A 22,921-nucleotide genomic window follows, 5' to 3' on the forward strand; every position below is an offset into this window, starting at 1 on the left:
GCAAATATCTTTTAATTTCCTCCCTTTTATTGAAATATAAAAATATTCTAACAACAGAGAATGTTAGTTGATATTCATATCTATGTGTTTCCTTCACTCACCTGGGGTATATGAATGCACTTCCCCCCTCTCAGCATCACCGCAGCACACCAGTGTATCATCCACAATCCGGCCTCCACAGCATCGGACCCCATAGCCATCATGGAGGCTCCCACTACAGCAGAGCTGGCCGCCTTTCATGGAGTAAGGAACCCCCCCACAGCAGCTGTCACCCAGCCCCACTGAGACCCGGCCCTGCGAGTGGTCAGGGCAGCAGTTTTCATCTACAAAGACAAGGACAGATGAAGGAAACACTTGAATGACAAGGGAAAGATTATACTCCAGTCATGTAGAAAAGAGCAAATCCCATGTAAGTGAACATACGGTATATGAAGTGATTTGACACTCACTGGTTTTAACATGAACATAGTATCCTCCACAGCACTGGTGGTCAGGGAGAGCTAGGAGCAGTTTGCCATCACAGCAGACCGGATTGGAAGAATTACTCAAACTCAGGTAACTGCCATCACAGCAATGATGATGTGGTTTCTTAGTGTACAGTAGTCCACTGCAGCAAACCTGGTTGACATAAAATTACACACACACATACGGACAATGTAAACTCAATCCACACAGGCACAGTTATGTGTGTGCATTGAAAGTATGGGACTATTTGCCAAAGAGGAGGATATTGATCATCACTGGGAATGTTCCTTTATAGGGCCACCATCCCTAAAAATGATTGTTTCTGGGCTTTCTTTATATATACCACACCCAAAATACCAATTCACAATAGATGTTTGTGTACGTGTTGGATATAGGAGATTTAGTTTTAGGTACATGAGTGTGGCTCTTAAGTAGTTGTGTATGTGTGTATTTGTATTTATTTATTTATTTGATCAGGGACAATGCACAAAAAAACATTAGTCTAAGAAAGAAGAGATGACATGTGCCAGGTTATAGCAAAAAATGCTAATTTCCACCTGCAGTCCCTGGACAGGTTGATGTTATACTTACAAAAGTTCATAAAATAAATACACAATAATACATGAAAGCATTACTTCACTCACATCATAAAAACACTCTCCACTTCAGGAATCTATTACTCACTCACAGTTTACATCGTTCATATAACAGTCATTCAGTGCGTACGGGTTTGCTTTGATAATAACCAATGTTTGGTCAGGCGTGTAAATGTACTATAATTTGTGCATGAAATAATTTCGTCTGGGAGAGTGTTCCAAAGGCTCGCTGCTTTATAAGAGAACGACTGTTGACCATATGTGGTTCTACGTCTTGGAACGCTGCACTCTCCTCTGACTATCGACCGTGTGGCTCTAGAAATTCTCTCCGAATTTAATGTGACAAATTTTCTCAAAGGGGGAGCAGCGATGTTATGGATAATTTTAAATAGAGCAGAAATTTGATTATATTTAATGAGGTTTTCAAAACTCAAAATGTTATATTTACTTTGTACTTTACAGTGATGGTACTCGCGAGGCTTTTTATCATGAATTTTTATGGCCCTTTTATATAATGATTCAAGTAATTTTAATGATATCTTACACGCCTGAGACCAACTAGACATGCAATACAGAAGATGTGGAACAATCCTAGTATTGAGGTATGTATTTGAGGCTTCCGTAGTTAATGAATTTCTAATATGTTTATAGTTCATCAAATTAAATTTCAATTTATTACCAATTTTTTTTATGTGACTTTTAAAGCCAAGGTTCGAATCAAGTACTAGACCTAAATATTTAGTTTCATTTACATTTTTAATTTTTTGTCCATTTACTTGAATTTCTTGAGTTGATTGTAATTTACGTTTATTTGAAAAAAACATTGAGACCGTTTTATCAACGTTTAAGGTCAGACAGGACGTCTGCAACCATTCTGCAACTTTTTGCATCTCTTTTGATAATTTGTCAGTAACCTCCAGCTCGTTTTCCCCAAAAGTGAAGATCACCGTATCATCAGCGTACATGATTACGTCAACGTCAGAACACACTCTAGACACATTTATATAGATGCTAAAAAGCAAGGGTCCCAAAATAGACCCTTGCGGCACTCCCATCGTGGTGGCTCTAAACGCAGATTGGTTATTCACTTGTACACACTGATGTCGGTCACTCAAATAAGATCTTATCCAGTTTTGAGTGTGCTCAGAGAGACTATATTGATTTAATTTACTGTAAAGTATCTGGTGATTGACAGTATCAAAAGCTTTACGCAGATCAAGGAATACTGCTCCCACCACCCTTCCCTGATCCACATATGGCCTGATAGTTTCCAAGGCAAAGTCTGTAGAGTATTTACGTCTGAAACCAAATTGCATTGGATTTAAAAGAGCTTGTGAGTCAAAGTGGGTTGTAAGTTGTAAGTGTGAGCTGAATTGTTGTTAATGTTTGTGCCATTGGGTGCTGTGGGGGTCTATGTATGGCAGGCAATTTCACTGTGCCAACTTGGCTGGCATTCAATGACACAAGGATGGAAGTGAATGCAGATGTCAAGTTAATCTGTTTAGATAAATGAATCACTCCGAGAATGCCCGTGCATCCAACTTACATAGCTTGGGTTTGGAAGAGGAAATGTGAGAGTGTGTATTTGTCTGCGGGCCTCTGTGTTTTTTAATATGTGTGTGTGTGTGTGTGTGTGTGTGTGTGTGTGTGTGTGTGTGTGTGTGTGTGTGTGTGTGTGTGTGTGTGTGTGGACTAATATCTGCAGACTAATATCCTGAGGTAGTACACAGCAACAATGTATTCTCCACTTCAGATCAGCAACCTGAGCAAAGACCCTGGACTTCTATCTTGTTTTACACATGTTGTTGTTGGACAGTAAAGGTTTAAATGATTACTCATGACAAGTTCTAGTTAAAAGAGGCTCTGGCATTCAGGTGAAAAGGGCAGAGGAGAGAGGATTATAGCAGAAGAAAGACCGAACATAGCAGAGCAAAGCAAGATATATATTAACCCCCAAAATGTATCATTCTCAATACAAACTGAATAATCAACATTTGTGTTATGTCTTGCTTTTCAAAACAGTACGTCATTTATTATTACATAGATCAACAGCACACTCTCTAAATGTTGCATATTAAAGTGTGTGTTCCAGGCAATAGTCTTGACAAAAAGTGAAAAATTCAGTACTCCTTCAGAACAATCAATATTGTATTGTTTTAAACTGTAAATGTTGTTCCTTCCTTCAGCACATCAATGTTAATGAAGTATTGTCTATACCAAATGCATGTGATAAAGTACCATATGAGCAGAACATAATCACCTGAATGTCAGGATGGAAGCAGGACTTCCCACACACACCATGAGTGGCAGGACACTGCAAGTAGAAACATCTGAAGCTTACACCACCTGACTCTTCCCCCACAGAGGATGTGACCCCTGTTGACCCAACGTCACATGGCCTCAGGGTCCTTCTTAAGACATCATAGCCAAGCATGATCCCACTGGGTCTTTCTGGAGGGGACCAGTCCAACCTCACCATCCTGAGAGAGAGAGAAAGAGAGAGAGATAGAGAGAGAGAGAGAGAGAGAGAGAGAGAGAGAGAGAGAGAGAGTGGGTGTGTTCTCCTTCACACTCCTTTCACACTGCTGAGAGGCACACAAAAACTTTGTCATACCCAAACACACACACAAATGCATCCATGCATGGTTAATGCCTGACAAAGTTGAGTTACAGTGTCAGGGTGTGTGTGTCTTTATACACTTCTCACTATTGATTTTCCTCTTTTTTATCTCTGACATCTTTTGCAGAGAGAAGACCTGTGTAGTAACACACAGAGTTACAACTTCCAGAGTCTTCTAGACAGAAAATAATCCACAAATCACTACTTCCTCTGCAACTGTAAGATTTGCAACATTGAGATTTAGGTCAAACGTGGGAAGCAGAGCATTTTAAGTGTCATTAAATTCAACTGACTGCAAATAAAATGTCAGTTTACCATCATATTTGTATTAATTTTAAGTATTAATAACTTCAAGGTAATATGTTACAGTACCATTATATAGTCAAAATACTGTAATACATTAGTATATCTGTATAGTATATATTAGTATCAAATCTGGTGTAACAACTGAAATTGTGTAATACAAACAATGTATAATGTTATTCTTTATTGATATAGAGGTTACTAGTGCTGATTAAAATTACATTTTCATTCAGTCCTGTTGTATCTAGCCCACAAGACAAAATAGCTCAACCATTTACTCTGTTAGTGCCAGCTGTATTGATTCTGTTGTGTCAAAACATGCAAACCAACCTTTTGCGCTGCAGATAAACATTAACGATTACTACAGTCAAACCAAAGGCTATAAAGTTTCATGAACCTCAAACCTGGCATGGTTAAGATGAAATAAAATAGAGAGAACATGCAGAAAGAATAACAAAAAATATCTGCAGTACATCACTGTATTACCTGGGGCTGATCACGTGTGCGTGCGGTGTGGCCAGGTCGGCAGGTATGTCCTCCACAGTAGTTGTCTGAGTAACATTACTCCGCACACATGCATACACAGTACACACCTCCACCTGAAATACACAAACAAAACAGACAACAACATAATGCACGTTTGTGTGTCTACCTTTCTGTGTGCATATCTGCTTTTGTTTGTGTGTGTACCTGTACGTTGTAGATAGTAAAAGGCCGCAGGTCCCCCAGCAGGTAGGACCCTGAGCTGTTGTCTGCACTGCCATGAAGACGGTCATTAAGGTAGATGTAGTAACCAGTAATGGCTCCATTGGGCCGTAGAGGAGGAAACCAGAGCACACGTACTGTGCTGCTGTTAACTGGAACCACCTCTGGGGTAGACATCCCGTCTGGCTCTGAGGATGGCACATGTGAGTACGGAGACCCAAAATTGTTTGATTCTTAAAGAACAACAGAATGTTTGTCTCTTCAAGAATGCTTGAAGAGACAAAGATATGAAGATATGAGATGTGGTCATCTTCAAACATGCATGTTTGAGTTGTGGTATGAAACCAATGCTCTCAACATCACACAATTAAGCTTTTACATATAGACCATCTCGACTGTTGCAAAAAATGGTATTGGTGGTTTCCGAGGCAGATTTTCACACAAATTTATTTGACAACTGCTTGTACACAGTGCTTTTTTACACAAAAAACCACACAACTAAATCTTTAAAATGTCTTTAAACTGTGCTGCATTAGTGATCAGGCCAAGCTTGTAAAAGTCAAAAAGAAAAGGCGATGTTAAAACTATGTGCTGTGACTATGAGATCATGAGTACGCGCTGACATTTTATAACAGACATGTAACATTAATAAATCTAGGCATACACTTTTAACCATCTCTACTCAAGAGGTGTATGAACCAGAGATTTCTCGATACCGCTACTTACCGGTAACGTGATCGGCTCCCTAAATGCCTAAAGTGGCGGTATCGGTATCGGTACAGCGTTTATGCACCGATCCGATGGCATGATAAAGCCCCGAAGAAAATCTACGTTCAAGTAGTTTATTTATGTTCTTTTTCCGTTTATAACTGAATGTCAAACTGGATAATAAAAGAAAGTTCCATGGCATTCATTGTTTGTATTTGTTCATGTTTCACAAAGAGTTTAACCTGAGCCTGACAGACAACAGAGATAGAAATAATATCGCATCCATACAGGGAGAGTAGTATACATTTGTTAAAACATAATAAAATATATGACACACTGGTATCGGATCGGTACTCGGCATCGGCCGATACGCAGGTTCAGGTATCGGAATCGGTATCGGGAAGCAAAACATGGTATCGGACCATCTCTAGTATGAACATGAATGTGTGTGAGAGGGATTGAGATGGGCACACAGCACGACAGAGAATGTGTTTGTGTGTGTGACACAGAAATAAACAGGAATGTGTGTCGGTGTGCCTATAAGGCAGGGTGTTGTGAGTCTAGAGACGGAGGGAGACCACCTGTCCGTCTGTGTGTGTGTGTGCAGTATAGCGTTGATAATGCTATCCAGCAGTAAATGAAATGTAGGACAGTGGGCTGGGTTTAGGTAGGTGCATTGGCAGCAAATTAATTGGGTTAACTTCACTTATCTGAGTGCGTTTTCACTAAGAATAGATTGATTCTGCATGATCAGCTCACTCCCTCAATTTTTCTCTGTCTCACAGGCAGAAGTGAATGACAGTCTCTACCTTTCTGTCTTTCACTGTCCAGTCAGTCAAATTTCCTGACTTCTTTTAATTCCCTTAGTTCACTCCTCTAAGAATTCCTCTTAATCAACTCCTATAATATTATAACCTATAGGACATGAGTTAAAGATGAATAGGCAATAGGAACGAGTGAATGGCAGAGACAGTGAAGGACATGGGAAAATCTGACAAAGAGATAATCAGTAAAAAAGAAGATATATAGACATTGACCAACATTTAAAGGCAGAGTGGGGGAAAGAACATGGAATATTGTTAATTTAACTGTACAACGAAATCAAGTTGTGTGTAGAAAAGTGAGAGAGAGAACCAAACAGAGGGAAATAATATGAAAGGTGGTGCGTGAGAGAGGTAATCATACAGACTCCATCTATTATTCTAAGTGAAAATGCACTCAGCTAAGAGAAGTTAACCCAATTCATTTGCTGCCAATGCACTTACCTAAACCCAGCCTACTGCTCTACATTTCATTTACTGCAGGATGACATTATCAACGCAATACTGCACACTGAGCTTCTTTCACTCATACACACACAGACACGCACACACATTTTACTTGCCAATTAGTCCGAATGTTAGCATTGCCCTATAGATTGCGGGCCATGTTAGGATGGTTGGTAGGGTTGAGCTGCATTAGTTAAAATATATTTGGCCTTGGTCTGTGCGTGTGTATATGTGTGTATATGTGTGTGTGTGTGTGTGTGTGTGTGTGTGTGTGTGTGTGTGTGCACTCTTATGGCTGTAAAATAATGAAATTACCTCCAGAGCCCTCTCAGTTAAACGAGCCGTGCTTTGCCTTTAGCACCTAATGATTTTCTAATGTTTTTAATGCACTTTTTATTATACTGCTCAGATTAGAGGGAAAGAGAGAAGCCTTTGACATACTGTATGATTATACTGAAAAAGAAATAGAACTGCGAGGGGAAAAAAGAGAAAGAAAGATGTTTAGAAAGAGATTCAGAATGAAATGGAGACAAAGAAAACAATAGACAGAGCGAATGTCCTTTGACATATGATTACATAGAGTGATTTGAAAGCTAACTCTTAAATGCTGAGAGACTGGGCTGAGAGTTGGAGAGGGAAATGGAGAGAAAAGTTGTGATGACAGTTGGATAGCCTGTGCAATTCAGAGCTATATATAGTAAAAGCTGACCCTACCTGAAAAGGGAAATACTAGTAGATTTGAGAACTGATATCTCATACTGACTCATATTTCATTAAATACACTCTCTCAAGGCTGCAGAAAAGTACATCCTGATAAAGTCTCAGGTGCTTATTTTACAAATATTAACAGATTATGCAGAGACGGCTAAAGCTGTGAGACCTCTATCAACAAGGTGTCGTAGTGATGTCTCTGCATGTTTCCCATTTCAACATAAGGGACATATATGATTTCACTTATTTTAGTATAGATTTGTTTTTATAGAATTTTAGAGCTTTTTTTAGAAAAGATGATGTGATATATTGTAACTGTAATATAAAGTATAGTAATTATAGCCTGCATAAGACATGGGAACGGACAAATGTTTGCTGTCTTTGACAGGTAGAACACTGCTTGTGTATGTGGCTGTGTGCAGTTTGCATGTTTGTCTGCGTGTGGTGCCAACAAGCATTTTACAACACCTTAAATCTGCCTCACACACTTTGTATTGATTTCATGCCTCACTACATGATGTGTTTAACATCTCCTGTGAAGCACAGAGAGGCAGAGAAACACACATTAACAAAGACACCTCTCTTGGATGTATTGAATTTGTGTACTGTACATGACACACTCATACACACATAACAGTATTTGCACAATAATATCCTCACACATATAGGAAGTAAGAAGGCAAACTTTAACCAACTTCTAAAAACAATTGTTGGGCGAATATTACACAGATATACAGTACACATACCTCCATCCTCTGTGGTGACGTTAACTGTTGCCTTAGATGTATTATGTGCTCCGTTGGACACCTGTACGGACAACAGATATGTCGTGCTGGGCCAAAGGTCACTTATTACTGTGGAGATGATCTCACGGGGGAAAGCCAATATTTGACTTGACTGGGCAGACACTATTGTCAGAAAGTAAGATTCCACCTCTCCCTGTAGATCTTGCAAAGCTGAGAAAGACACAACAGGAGAAGAAGAAGAGTAAGGGAGAAGAAAAAAAACCCACATCATTTTCAGTCTCCAATTTCACTGTTTTGTAATTGTCAAGTCACAGAACAATCTTTGAAGAATATACAGCCATGAAAGACCTTTGCTGGGCAGATTGTGTGTTTGAGTGTGTGTGTTTAAGAGAGACAGTAATCTTACAGGGTTGTGTCCAGTTGACTTGTACAGCAGTGTGATTGATAGCGTAGGCAGACAAAGACGGAGGGTGGTGGGGAACCCCCGCCATGGTCACTGCCGTAACAATTTCTCCTGAGGAGTAGCCCACGTCATTATGTATCACTAACTGGTACTGGTAACGGGTAAATCTGTTGAGAGACAATATTGGTGGTTTTGATAAGGGGGCTACAATATGTTTTACCTTCCCTGTGAGGTAAAAGTTACTATTGTTGCTGAGAAATATCTTCAAGATTCTGAATAAAATCTTCGTTTAAGGTCAGCCCTAAAATGTTATGGAGTAACATGGAGAAACAGTCTCAAGACTCACCCAATCATTGAATGGCTCGTTGATTTTCCTGTGAGAGGATTAGTGTCCAGGATTTATGCTAAATTGATGCAAGTATCCGTAGGAGAACTCCCAATAGTAAAGAAATGGGCGCGAGAGCTGAGCCCGGAGGGGAATGTAATTAATTGGGAGACAGTTTGGGACAACATTTCCCACTGTTCCAAGAACCCAAAGCACCAGCAGATCCACTTCAACATATGCCATAGGACATATTGGACACCTCAGAAGAGATACGTCTCCAAAGGCATTCCCACTTCCTATTGCACGTTCTGTCAACCTGAACAAACTGGAACTTTCCTGCACATGGTCTGGGAGTGTGAACAGGTGCATGAGTTTTGGAATATATATGATATATAATCAATAATATCTGATGTGATAGGATGTCGAATTCCTACTGACCCGATTGTTTTGTTACTTAATGACGACTCTAAATTACACCAGCTTGGGAGGCAGAAGAAAATTTGTCTAGCCGGCTCAACCGCGACCAAGAAAATGATAGCTCAGCGCTGGCTCCCTCCCCACTCGCTTTGTGTAAAACAGCGGTTGGCATATTTTCTAGACATAGTTATGCTTGAGCTCTCTACAGCAAGGATTAACAAAGCCAAATCATCAACTATAGACCGATGGAAAAACCCCAGCAGCACAAGTATCAGTCCTAATGACCTCAGCATCACAGGAAGTAGAGGAGAGTGACTAGGCAAGGTGTGATTTCTGATTCCTGTTTTTGTTGTTTGTTTGTTTTCTTTTCTTGCGACCACAGAGGGTGGGGGATGGGAGAGAGTTGTTATTCTTGTTCAATTGTGTTTGTATGTTCTGTATGTTTAAAAATATAAAAAACAATAAAAAATTAATCAACAAAAAAAAAGATTCTGAATAAAAGGCTTGAAAGTTTCTTCGATCAGTCATTAAAAAATAGCTTGGGCAAGAAAAAATAACAAATGCTAATACAGACAAGCTCCTGGTACAAGTACTGACTTGTGAATCAATCCTCCACTAAAGGAATTCACAGAAATAACAGATATGATAGTGATGCTCTATAAGTGGAATGTGGGGGATCTTAATTTCAGTCACATCTACCTTTATCTATTTGTTTACTGTAAAGTTACTGTTAGTCCTGCTAATATGGCAACTTATATTAAACAAACACAAATTACATTCTTATAAAGTACTTTCAAACAACATTAAAATAATCCTGCAAAGTGAAAAGAGCTGACATGTTGAAAACTTTGCAACTTGAATAAAGCACAGTAGAGACATAAACCCGAAAAGAGTACACACAGAGCCGTTTAGCAAGCATAGAGGGAAAAAAAATTAGCTTCCACCAAGTGCCAAACTGAGATTAGGGAACGCTGTGTGAAAAACAATTTAATTCTTTGGGATATTTGCTTAATGTATCTTTGAGCGGTATTAAAAGATCGGCATCAGCAGCAGCTCGCCGATCGGCTCTGCACACACGGTTTGCTGCCGCGCCGGCGTTTGCTCTAGAGCTCATTTCCGTAATCTCACCTGCTTAGGCCTTTATCTTGGTAGAACAATTTGGTGCCGGAGTAAACATGGAGCCAGCGATGGAGATCTTCAGAGGGGGGAGGGGACATGGCTGTTACCGTAGGGACCGTGGCGATGGCCAGGGGCTGGTGGGTTTTACGTCTGAGCAACTTGTATCTGAAGGGAAAATTTGAATAAAAGAAAACACACACACACATGGTTGGATGTTTAGGAATGCATTAACACCCAACACATGTTCACAAATGCACCAATATGAGCACACAGACAGACACTGTACCCACATGATGGTAATACACACATGCCTGCATACGGACACAACAAAAACATACACACAATTTTAAACTGACTCTTCTCCTTATCGCTCATTTCCTCCTCTTCTGCTGTTTTTCATCATCTCTATTCTTTTGCGTTCACTGTATCTCACCCCTCCCTCTGTTGTTTTTTTCTGCAGGGTTTGTGTTTTCCTCTCCCTACAGTGATGCTAATTTCTGCTGTAATCAGAAGAGAAGGGCTTAATGCCGCCTTTTAACAAACCCACTTAGACAAACACACAGAGCTGAGCAGAGCAGAACAGAGACATGCATTTTAATCGCCTGCCAGGAAAATGGACCTTTATTTTAGCCCTAATCACCGACAGAGTAGGACAGGACAGAACAAAACGAACCAGAATGTGCAATAGGACTGAGAAAACACTGATTAAAAAATTCACAGCACTTAGCTCATTACCAGGGCACTCACATTAGCAGCTTGTAAAGTGTCCCTATCTGCTTGTTTGCTTAAGTTTTTCAGCAACAATTTAACATCTCCAGCGTCTGTCTCTCAATAACAACATGCTGTAGATGTCAGTGTTGGCTGCCTGGTTTCTAACTTTGGGCTTTAGCTAATTAATAAAAACACAGGGTTGATTCAAATTATGTAAAGCTATGACCGTTACACAGATTGGGGTCCGCTCATATTAGCTCTTGATAATTACTAGTATTGGATTTTGGATCTGTATTTTCATGTACAGAAGTATTTTAAACCGTCTTCTTCTTACTTTTCTTTGACTTGGTTAAATTCCTACGACCTTCAGAAAGCAATAGAAGCAATCTGTTTGGTTCTGTGTATTTTGAAAGCAGTTATGCATGCCTGATTGATAGTGGGAATGTTGACTGAATCATGTTAAGATTACTGATGTGGACAGGTATATCGTACCTGGATACCATGTATATTTCATTGTGATATTTTATATTAATTAAATGGTGTGAATTCTGAATAATAAAAGTATCTCCATTTATCATCACCCCTCTGTCATTTTGTACTTTAGGTTATCCCCTTGTTTACACATGTTCGGACAGCAGATTGGTCAATGGGCCAAGGCAAAATAATTATCCTTGATTGATATTGACAGACATTTTAAATGTGACTAAACATAATTCTATCCGAATGTTGCACACGTTTCGTTGTGCCAGTAAATGTAATGAAGTTCTACACTACTGCATTCCTTAAGAAAAGTAATATGATTACAGTAAACCACTGGATGTGTCTTCATTACAGACCAAATGTATGTTCTTAAGCTCGTCATTTAAAATTACTTTTGTACTAGTGTTACTATTGGTCGATTGGTTGATGAGATAGAAAAACAAGGGAATTTGTTAGTGATGGTGCATCATGGCATCAGTGTTTTACTAATATACTGTATGTTCAACTTACAGTAAGCAGCAATGTGGAATGCCATCTAAGCCCAGAGGTCTAAGACTCACATCATGTAACTATGCCACCTTTGGTATGGATTCTGTGTAATATCCATCTTACCTGATGTTAGGTCCATTGGGCCTGCTTGGTGGTTGCCAGGAAATGGCCAGGAACGACTCACTCACTGCCACTACAGACAGTGGTTCAAGGCCTTCGGGGGTTGTGGGTAATGTAGTAGCAGGTATGGGCAGGCTTTCTGTACAACCTCCAACATGTCCACCACCGTTGGAACATGCCAACACAGTAATACTGTAGTTTGTGTATGGAATGAGGTCAGTTATTGTGACATTGAGCTCAGAAGTATTGCCACTGTCATGGAAGATGCGGGGTTCTGGGAGGCGGATCTCATAGCCGTGGATTTCTCCATTGGGAATAAGAGGAGGCGACCATGTGACCTGAAACATAATTGTGTTAGATTTAAGTTCAGGGTTGTTCATTTCAAATAAAGTATCCGGATAAATCAGAGTACAGAGAAAACTAAAGGCCTAGTTCACTTAATCCTAACTGTCCTATCATTATCCCTGAAAAGCCATCTCATTGGTTGGCTGGACATTCTAAATGTTCTTGGCATGCTGAGGACGGCAGAAAGCTTTTAAATGGATGAACTACAGGAAGTTATGGCAAAGTGTGTGAATGTGTGTGCATGTGCAGAGCTTGCATTGTGTGCTAATGCAAACACATATCTGCATCACAGTGTAAATGCATGTGTAGTCAGTTAAGTGCTACCAGTGATATTGTGCAGCTAGTATCCATGTGTGCATACAATGTCACCTGGGTATGTGTGTGTGTGTGTGTGTGTGTGTGTGTGTGTGTGTGTGTGTGTGTGTGTGTGTGTGTGTGTGTGAGAAACTCTGTTGTGGGGAAAGATAACCTGACGTTGACTTGAGCAGAAGATTCTTTTCATTAAATTTAAAACAGGGTACACCCACACACAAACACGTGCACATGCACAAACACCATGCTAAAATAATGAAAACGGCTGGTAATGGAATTGCTGTATGCAAAAACAAAAGCTTGCTGTTGTTGAGCACTGCATCTGATTTGGAAACAGTTCAGTCTGTCAGCATTTCAGAGTGAAGATGAAGGTAACTGGCACACACACATGCAGACATACTCACTCACTCACACACTCACACTCTCACACACACACACACACACACACACACACACACACACACACACACACACACACACACACACACACACACACACACACACACACACACACCTTTGAATTACAGATATCTATACAATGAATGTTTTGTTTATATATCCACACAAAAACACCATTACACCTAAATTCAACAATTGCAGACACACACGCACACACACACACACACAGTGTTCAGAGCTTGTTAAGACTTATGCGTTTAGGTGATTAAGTGGTCCATGTTGATGAGAGTATTATGAATGGACGTCAAGAATAATTATTTCTCATGCAACCTTGATATTCATTTAACAAGTGACACTGTGAGGTGATACAGGACACACACACACACACGCACACTGTGAGCCACACACACAACCACATATGGGCAGGGTCATGTTGAGTTAGGTAGCTCATTTCCCAAAGTGCGTGTTGGGTGTGCTTTGTGGTGGAAGTCATTTACAGATTGAATAGCCTGATGTAATCTGGAAATGGTGAAGACAGCAGAGACCCTGGGCTGACACAGAGCACAGGGGCTAAGGCCAGTACAGTATGTGTGTGTGTGTGTTTGTATATTTGTGTATGTGTATATGAGTGAAAGACAGAGAGAGAGCAGATAGAGAAAGAGAGAGAGAGAGAGAGACAGATAATAAAGTTGGTAGTGAGAGAGAATAGGTGTGTGTATGTGTAAGGACATGGTGCACGTGTTATGTTTGTGTGTCTTTGTGCATCTATGCTATTTTATTCAGAAAAAAACGCAAAGGCATTGAGAGTGCCAACCTATACAGCTGACAATACAATTTTACAATCTATTCATACATGCATCAACTTTATCACTTACGTTTTAAGGTAAATTTATATTGTCATCCTGCAAACAAACTATCAGGATTTGGGATCAAGGCCCAAATCTTTGAGTTTGTTTTTTTCTGATTTGTGAAAAGTGAAATTATGGGTCGCAGATCCAAACACGACCAAAATCAAATTAATGGTTTAATTTGATGTTCATCGATGTGCCTTCAGAATGACTAACTATCAGCTAAAGCACAACTATCTTGGCAGAGAGAACAAGTTTGAGAATGAGAAACTGATCACTAGCTGTGAATCAGACACTAACAAAGAAGCAAATACATACAATTAGAGTGGTTACCTATTCAGTCTTTCTTTGAAGTTTTTTTTGTACCAAACCCTAAATCTATTTTGTATCTGTGATCTCATTTTGCTTTATTGTATAGATCTCTTTTTAACATTAAAGTCAAATACAAAACCTGCATTACAACAATCTATGTGTTGTGTATCTCCATCCCTTACTGACTCATACACACACATCACTAACTATTCCACTCACAATCTGATAAAGCCAAAAGGACACGGTCTGTGAATAACAGATATGCCATCTTAATATCAGAGAAGCAGACATTCAGTAGACTTCACCTTGATATCCTGACCAGGAGTATCACTACATAAAAAGAACATGCAAAACATGCAAATTGAAAAGAAAATATAAAAGAGGAAAAGTGAATATCTTGATGAGCATGAAGTGAGGTGAAAAATAAATCATTTAGAGAATGAAGGAAGATACTCAAAATCCTGTCTGTTTTGTCAAGGTTAAATTCGTAACCAGGAAGCAGCCTGCCTGTCTGTCCAATTAGCAACAACCAGGAAGGAACACTTTTCTTCTGAGACCTATGACCCCTAAAGCTGTGCTGCTGCAGAGATGACAGGGGCGGTTCTGAAATTATGACAGGCATTAGCATTTTCCTGCAGTTAGCATTAGTGTGGGGCTGTGAGTGCATATGTGTGTGTGTGTGTGCATGCATACAATATTGTTTCAGTGGCTTTCATTGATGGGCCTTGATGTGGGATTAGCCAGCGGTGGAACTTAACTCTGGCCCCTCCTTCAAAATGGCCGACAGGAAGGAAGCTGCCTCAGACAGGGTCACAGCCCCTCCCATTTTCCGAAGGGGACCTTGAGATGAATGTTTTTCTTTCTCATTAAATCTCAAGAAGGAAAGACAGAGGAATCAGTGTGACATTGCTTTGTCTTTTGTACTCCGAGTGACTGAAGTTGCATTATATTTTTTGTGTATTTTCTGTTTAAATTCTAAATGCTGATATTCTGAAACCTTCTATCAGTTGAATGCAATAGGAGATATTCTAATTCACTATGAGTAGCAGCATGGCTGACTTAGATTATATTTGTGTGCTTCAAGAATATGTCAGGCTCTTGTGATCTCATGCCAGATCTAAGAGGGTTTTAGTGAACCTGAGAGAAGTCAGCTTTAAAAAAGGCATCCATACCTGAAGTGACTCTGGCCCGAAGACCTTCACCCTTGGTGGACTGAGACCAGCTGGCCGAGAAGGTCTGGTGGTGATATTGACCCAGGGTCCTGCAAGTATGTAACAATATGTGGTTAAAGATCCTACTGCGAAACAACAAAGGCTGGAAACATTTATCTTAACGTTTGACACAAAGCAGTGAAGTAAAGCTGGCACTAGACAGTGTAAATTGCAACATACATACTTCCTGGGCAGATTTAATATTAATTATGCCCTTACCTGTAGTGTTGCCAGCCTGATTATGGAGCACAAGTCGATACTGGTAGCTAGTCCAGGGACTGAGAGCTGATGAAGAGTCCAGGAAGGAAAGAGGGGGAGGGTCTGGTGGGAGATGGCCCACTGTGGAGACTTGTTTGGTCCCAGCAACTCTGCGCTCAATCAGCCACCTATGGCCAGCACAAGATACATTGGAATTTGTATACAAATACTGTAGGAGTGTTACAGAGGGATTGAAGTGTATGCATGTGATCATCTCTCACCGCTCCAGTGGTCCATTGGTCCAATCCGGTGCACCCCAGGACAAGAGAACAGAGGTGGGGGTGTCAGAGTAAAGGTGAGGTGCAGGAACCCCTTCAGGGGGAGCTGGGAGGGTACGAAAGTCCTGAGACATCCCAGACACTGAACAACCCACACTGGTGCATGCCTCCACCTAGATGTTGGAGAACAATTTTGTCACATTTGTATTTCTAGAGTTATCACTGTAAGGCTAGACGTTTTTTATTCAGTCAGTAAATTACCAATTAATAGTGATAAAAACAGGATTTATTCTATTATTTCTCTGTCAATGATTCTCAATTCTGACACCTTCAACTGCCATGCTACAATGACTGTGGAAACAAAAAGAAAAATAAAGGGTGCTGCGACATCAAAATTTAATTTAGAAATTCAGCCTCATCTGTGACTGGAAACACATATGATTATTCAATTGCTAATAAAAAAATCTAATTATTGTATATTCATCATAACATACTCAGATTGGAAAATAGACTACTTACTGTATTTGTGACACAATAACTGTATTACCATATTTTAAATGGCATAATATAAACTGTTGAATCTATCACACTATACAGTGTGGTACAGTATTGTATTCTACCATAGTATCATTCTAATATATTGTACCTGGAGGCTGTAAGCCTGGTATGGCCGTAGGTCGAGGAAAGTGTAGCTAGTGGTGTTCCCTGGAACCGTGACTGATAGAAGGGATGAACTTGAATCTGAAGCTGCACTAAAGAAACCAGAAATGCTGTGAAAGGAGTCTTGTTTTACAATATGTTCAGTATTCAAGCTGGTTGCAATGTATTCTGGGTGTGGCAGTAAAAGACTGGGGCTTGGGTTTACACTGGCAGTATTTGGTTCAGTGGGGTGGAATGAGATGGAAGCGGGGCCTTGGCTTGCATTGCTTACACCAGTGGATTCAATTTGGTTGTCTTCTGCTATTCCAGGCCTCAAGCTAGTGAAAGGGTGAGGGAGGAGGTTGGGTCTAGTGCCATGAATTGTGCTTGAGCTGTCATTACTGCCTGTGTTGACAGTGGACATGGACATGTGGCTTGAGCCTTGAGTGGTAAGATTGGATGTTGACCTGAGGTCATGACCTGAGTTGAGATATGCACCCTCAGTGCTGGTCAATAGGCTTGGGTTACGACCAGAGCTGGAGCTGAGGGTTGTGCTGGTACTGGAGACTGAGCTGGGATTGAAATCTAAAGAAGAGATGGAGCTGGGGCAAAGATAGAGGATATACTTGATGATAATGCCATTCGGCTGGGAGGGAGGAACCCAGCTAATTGTTACACTTCGAGGGTAGAGCCCAGATACAGCTGGAGTGTCCAATGGTCCTGGACCTGGGGGTAAAGAGAAAGAAATGGATAAATGAGAAGGAGAGGAAAAGAAAAAAAGGACAGAGATAAATATACTTTTGGTGTGTGTGTGTGTGTGTGTGTGTGTGTGTGTGTGTGCTTATAAGAGAGTGAGAGAAAAGAGAGGAGGGGAATTTGTTCTAAAGAATTATTTGGCAAGTAACATCAAGAATGACATCAGAAGGACAAAGAGTGATTTTGCCATCCCTATCCAAGGGATTAACATGGAAACACTCTCTCTCTCAATTTCTCCCCCTGAGCAAACCGAGATTATATTTATGGATTTATGCTGTACTTGACTTGAATATGAGTCTGTGCATTTTTCAGCCGAGAATTCAATGAGGTAATGTGTAGGCCAGGCTGGACTGCTGGAAACACTGTAGGCTTTGCTAAACACAAATATATGACATACACATGCATTCAAACACACTCATATGACCCATCATTTTAGTAATTACAAAGAGCGATACAAGTGGGGCATTGTATATATAAGTAATTTACTTCAAGTTTGATGAAATAAGTTTAATTGGAAAATTGAGAAGAACTTCAGGTCAGGTTACCAAATTTTGTGCAAATGTTTTATAAAATCTTTTGTGTTTGTGCTTTGGTCTCAAGTAAATTTCAAATTTTGGTCTACTGTGTATTCATTTTCACTGCCTTAAATTCTTATGTCCAGAGGCGAAATGATGCTCACTAGTATTAGAAGTATTGCAGACAGAGATGCACATCAGAAGGCCACAGGCACACACAGTCACATGATTTGCACATGACTATGCACGGATAAGAACCTGCACAAGACTAGTCAGAGGGATATTTCACTCCACGGTAGCTCATTTGAAGGTAATGCCCCTTTCCCCCTCCTCCCACAGCATTTACATCCCACTGTACTGCTCTATAATGGACACACACAGATGTGTGTCTATAAACGTAGACACACACTCTTCCTGACACACACTCACATGCCCACACCCACAGTGATGCAGTATACCAGTAATGGTGCTGTGTGAAGGGCAAGCAGATCAAGGTGACTGAGCGGACTGAGGGAGCGTGCTGCGTCGCTAAGTGCTACCGCTAACCGCTAACGGCTTTCCCAGATGGCGGTGTTTGTGTGTATGTGTGTGTGTGTGTGTGTGTGTGTGTAAGAGAGAGACAGAGAGTGCGAGGGTGAAAGAAGATGAGCAGTTGAGAGTATGCATGCATGACTGTGTGAGAGATAAAGTGTGCAAGCATGTATTTGTGTACGTCAGCATGCGTGAATATAAGACAGCGGTTGTGTAAGAATGTGTGTATTTTCTGTATGTATGTGTGTATGTATCTACTAAGTGATAGGCCTTACTTAATACAGACTGAGATGCCATCTAACATTCGGTGTTTGGCCAAGGACGCTCCAGTTCTCCTAAAAGTTTAAAATGCCTCTTAGGGCCCTATCTTGCACCCAGCGCAATTTACTTTGTACACCGACGCATGTATCATTCCTATTTTGCACCTGACGCACAGCGGACTTTTCCCTCCACAGACACGGGGGCAGTTCAGCAAAAAGAGGAGGCGTGTTCAGGCGCAAACGTTCCCTGGTGCTATTTTGCAGTTTCAGAAAACAATTCCGCCACTGACCAGGAAAAACTTGGTCTAAAGTCAGTGGCGCGTTATTCAGATGCTATTTTAGGGGCGCATGCTTGGCCATAATGTAGCGTGTGCACAACAAGCATACACTTTGCCCTCTCTCATCTACACGGACGCAGCAGTTCCCATTTTTGCAAACCATACATAATTACAAGGAAAACGATTACTGAAAATGCGCTTCATGTGTTTGGATAGATCAGGAGGCATTTTACAGTACAATCCTCAAAAAGTCGCAGCATTATTTGTGGCTTGTTGTGTTTTACACATTTCCATGAATCATGGATGTGTTGATGACATAAATGAGGAAATATTAGAGGACTTAAGGAGACGTGATGTTGAACTACGGTGGGATTGGACACTTGAGGGTCCTGGAGTGGCAATGCGCGATGTGCTCCTGGTGGAGCGGGTGGACGGAGATGGAGTGGGGGGAGGAGGAAGGGACACAACAGGAGCAGGTGGTGCGTTTGGAGGCCCATGCTCCACGGCTGCAGCAATCCTCTCCAGACTGTGGAGATACGCCCGAGAGGCCGCAGCAACATCGCCACCCAGTCAAGACGGGCATTTATTACTTTGCCGCATCCCGGACAGCTCCCGCTGGCGTGCACCAGGCAAATCCGCCATCATAATAGCAATCCGCCATGGAACAAACGCGCCTGCTCTTAAAGGGAATGTGAGATGACGCTCCGATTGGTTTATTGCACGTTATACCCAAACCACACCTAGCTACTTCAGACCAACCCATTTTAGATTTGCGTCGGGCGCAAGACTCATTTATCCCGCCGGTATAATAGCAATAGCGCCCGAGATCCGCCCACGAAGCTAGATCGTTAAAATAGGGCCCTCAGTCTCTTTAAACTTTTCTTCAAGTCTTTTACTAGTGTCTATGTATTGTTAAGTAATGATTATTCTATTTTTGATAAATTGTGTAGCCTGTTGTACTTGAATAGATATAGAATTTGCACTGGCAATGTACTTGCACTCACACTTTCTGCATTTTTTCCACACCGCTCCTTTAAAGTGCTCATATTATGCTCTTTGGCTTTTCCCCTTTCCTTTATTGTGTTATTTATCTTTTTGTGCACATTGTAGGTTTACAAAGTGAAAAAGCCCAAAGTCCACCCCAAAGGGACTTACCATCTTCCAGAGAAAACACACACAAACTGCATATATGAGCACTTTAAAAATGCTACAACCTAACTTTACTGTAAGGGCACATACTAATAGCTTCCTTTGTATTTTTGTAGTATGTACTGTATTTGTGCGTGGATGTCATATGTCTGTGTGCCTATGTGTATATATGATGTGTATAAGCTACTGGACACCTTAATTTCCTTCTGGATAAACAAAGTATCTCTATCTCTATCTATAATGCTTATCACAATTTAAATGTTTTTCCATACTTACTTACTGATTTTTATACTATGATGATCTTTTTCAGTATGTCTCCCATGTTTTAAGTTTGCTGGTATATTTAGCATACAACAAACAAAAAGGAAAGCAGCCAAACTAAAAATTCTTTAAAATGTTATTGGTGAGTTTACTGATGAACCCCAATGATTTATAAAAGCAACACACACACACACACACACACACACACACACACACACACACACACACACACACACACACACACACACACACACACACACACACACACACACACACACACACAATTTATATATAATGTACACACAGAGAGGCACATCACAAGTAAAGATTCAAAGATACATAAAAATGGCAGCCGGCCAACCAGTCACACATCTCCCACACAAATAAACAACAGTATAAAAATGGTGATGTAAAGCTTGGCTGATTTTACAGATCACAAATTGTCCCCACAACCCATACTTCTTTCTATCTGTCCTGTCTTTTCCTTCTTCTCTTTTCCTTGCTCTGACCCCTTCCTTCCCTCTCCCCCATCTCTCTCTAATTTTCTTCTGTCTCTCTCTGTTACTCAAGCTTTGTGTCGCGGTCTCTCTCCCTCTTTCACTCTCTCTCTCCCTCTCTCTGGTCTCCCTGCTAAATAAACAATGCAGAGAGTTGACCTTTTGGGTTAACAGGTTTTTATGCTTGCTCTACTCAGCACTCACACTGATTCAATTACCACCAAAGGTCCACTGAACCCCACGAATAACCAAGAAGCCCGTCTCCCTGTCTGTCTATGTTCCTATCTGCCGGCCTGTCTGCGCACCTCACTGCCTTCTCGTCTGTCTTTGTGGAGGGTTGAGGTGTCTCTCTACCCGTTTGTGGAATTAGTCATTCTGCAGTCTTCTGTCTTTTTGATTATATTCTCATCTACCTTACTGTATGTCCTTCTGTCTGTCTGATCAAAATGTTTGTCTGTTCACACAGATAAGAGATGCACAGAGAATAAGATTGCAGGTAGAAAGTCCATAATTGCAAAAACACAACCCAGTCACCTTGATACAACTCCCTTCAACCACCTAAAATAACCCCCGTTGTCACCCCCCCATTCCTCCCTTATTCCCTCTCTCCTCTCCTCCCCCTCTCCCTCTAAGTGTTGAGTGTTATTTAGGCTTTACTGGCGCGTGTAAAATTCTGCAATTTGAAGGGCTGTTAAGTTTTTCAATTGAAATTTTCATTTAAGATGCAGGTGATGCTTTTTTCCTTTTTTTTTATTTTACTGACGCTTTACTGCTCTCTGGATAGGAGGGAGTGTTGAGGGAATGCGTAGCAACTCCTCTCTCTGGTTTCCTGACTCCTTATCTCTATTTCCCTCTTCCTCTTCTTCCTGCTCAACTTTTTCTCTCATCCTTCCTTTCCCAACTGCTCTTCTTTTCTCTTGTCTCCAACTCACCTTTCCCTCCCCCATACCACTCCGACCTCTTCATTCCCCATGCCTTTTCCTCTTTCTTTCCCTTCTCTCTTCATCCCTCCCACTGTTACTCCTCCTCTCTCCAGTAAAACACAGTGGCAGAAGGCTAAAACAGGAGTGCGGGGCCGCCAAGCCTTAAATCACATTTATAAGGATTTGGTTAGCATAGTAATAACACAATCAACTGACAAGGGCTGGGAGAGGGGGAAGGTGTGTGTGTGTGTGTGTGTGTGTGTGTGTGCATGTGTGTGTGTATACATGTTATGTAGCTTCTTGTGCATATTTGTGTGTATGTATGTGTAGGTAACGGCCCGTGTAGATGTAAGTGTGTACATCTGTGTGTGTCCGTGTGAAGAGAAGAGGAAGGGTATTATTTTTAGCCTCGCACAGGGTCCTGTGTGTGCATGTGTGTGTTTGTGGGCATGTGTGTATGTGGGTGACTGGGCTTTTCAAGGTGAGTCGAGGCTCCTAGGAGTCATAATGAGGACAAACGCTGAGCTTTACTGTAATCAAGATGCTTAAGACACGGTGTCAAAACGTGACAAGCAATACGGTGAGAATTTACATTGCATTTCATATCTTTACTTTTTCAGATTATTTAATGTCATTGCTGCTTTAGGAGACACTGAAGAGGCAGTGAGAAAGAGGATGATGCATGACCAAGGTCATGAGCTTGATTTGTATCCATAACATCATGAGTATACAAGATGTGCATTAGCCTTTAAGTAACCACGGCCATCACGATACCTGAAATGTCAATCACTCAACATTTTCAATATCCTTCTCAGACTTTGACTATTTGGAGTGAATTACTTAATTCCAGGTTACATTCTGATGTATCCATGTACGAGAGAATAAAAAGAAGACAAAAGTGCAAAGTAATATATGACTTTCAAAAATGATGTGGAAATACAGTTTGTTGGTGTGTCAAAATATTCAAATCAGTGGGAACTGATTGGGTTTGGTAGGGAACCCTACTAAGGAAGTTCTACAAAA

General features: G+C 40.8%; 1 protein-coding gene across 4 annotated transcripts in view; it reads right to left on the reverse strand.

Annotated features, from left to right (window-relative positions):
• ush2a (Usher syndrome 2A (autosomal recessive, mild)) overlaps nt 1-22,921 on the reverse strand; it is a 233,519-nt gene that overhangs the window by 73,020 nt on the left and 137,578 nt on the right. For all 4 annotated transcript variants that reach the window (XM_039794826.1, XM_039794827.1, XM_039794825.1 and 1 more), the window contains exons 50-62: nt 16,736-17,454; nt 16,093-16,262; nt 15,833-15,999; nt 15,575-15,663; nt 12,190-12,524; nt 10,396-10,551; nt 8,529-8,692; nt 8,123-8,332; nt 4,675-4,877; nt 4,471-4,583; nt 3,322-3,541; nt 450-618; nt 102-323 (exon numbers count right to left, since the gene is read on the reverse strand). In XM_039794826.1, the coding sequence (XP_039650760.1) occupies nt 102-323; nt 450-618; nt 3,322-3,541; nt 4,471-4,583; nt 4,675-4,877; nt 8,123-8,332; nt 8,529-8,692; nt 10,396-10,551; nt 12,190-12,524; nt 15,575-15,663; nt 15,833-15,999; nt 16,093-16,262; nt 16,736-17,454 (2,937 nt within the window). The remainder of the gene's footprint in view (nt 1-101; nt 324-449; nt 619-3,321; nt 3,542-4,470; nt 4,584-4,674; nt 4,878-8,122; nt 8,333-8,528; nt 8,693-10,395; nt 10,552-12,189; nt 12,525-15,574; nt 15,664-15,832; nt 16,000-16,092; nt 16,263-16,735; nt 17,455-22,921) is intronic.

This window comes from Perca fluviatilis, chromosome 3, assembly GCF_010015445.1.
Source record: "Perca fluviatilis chromosome 3, GENO_Pfluv_1.0, whole genome shotgun sequence".
Taxonomy (NCBI): domain Eukaryota; kingdom Metazoa; phylum Chordata; class Actinopteri; order Perciformes; family Percidae; genus Perca; species Perca fluviatilis.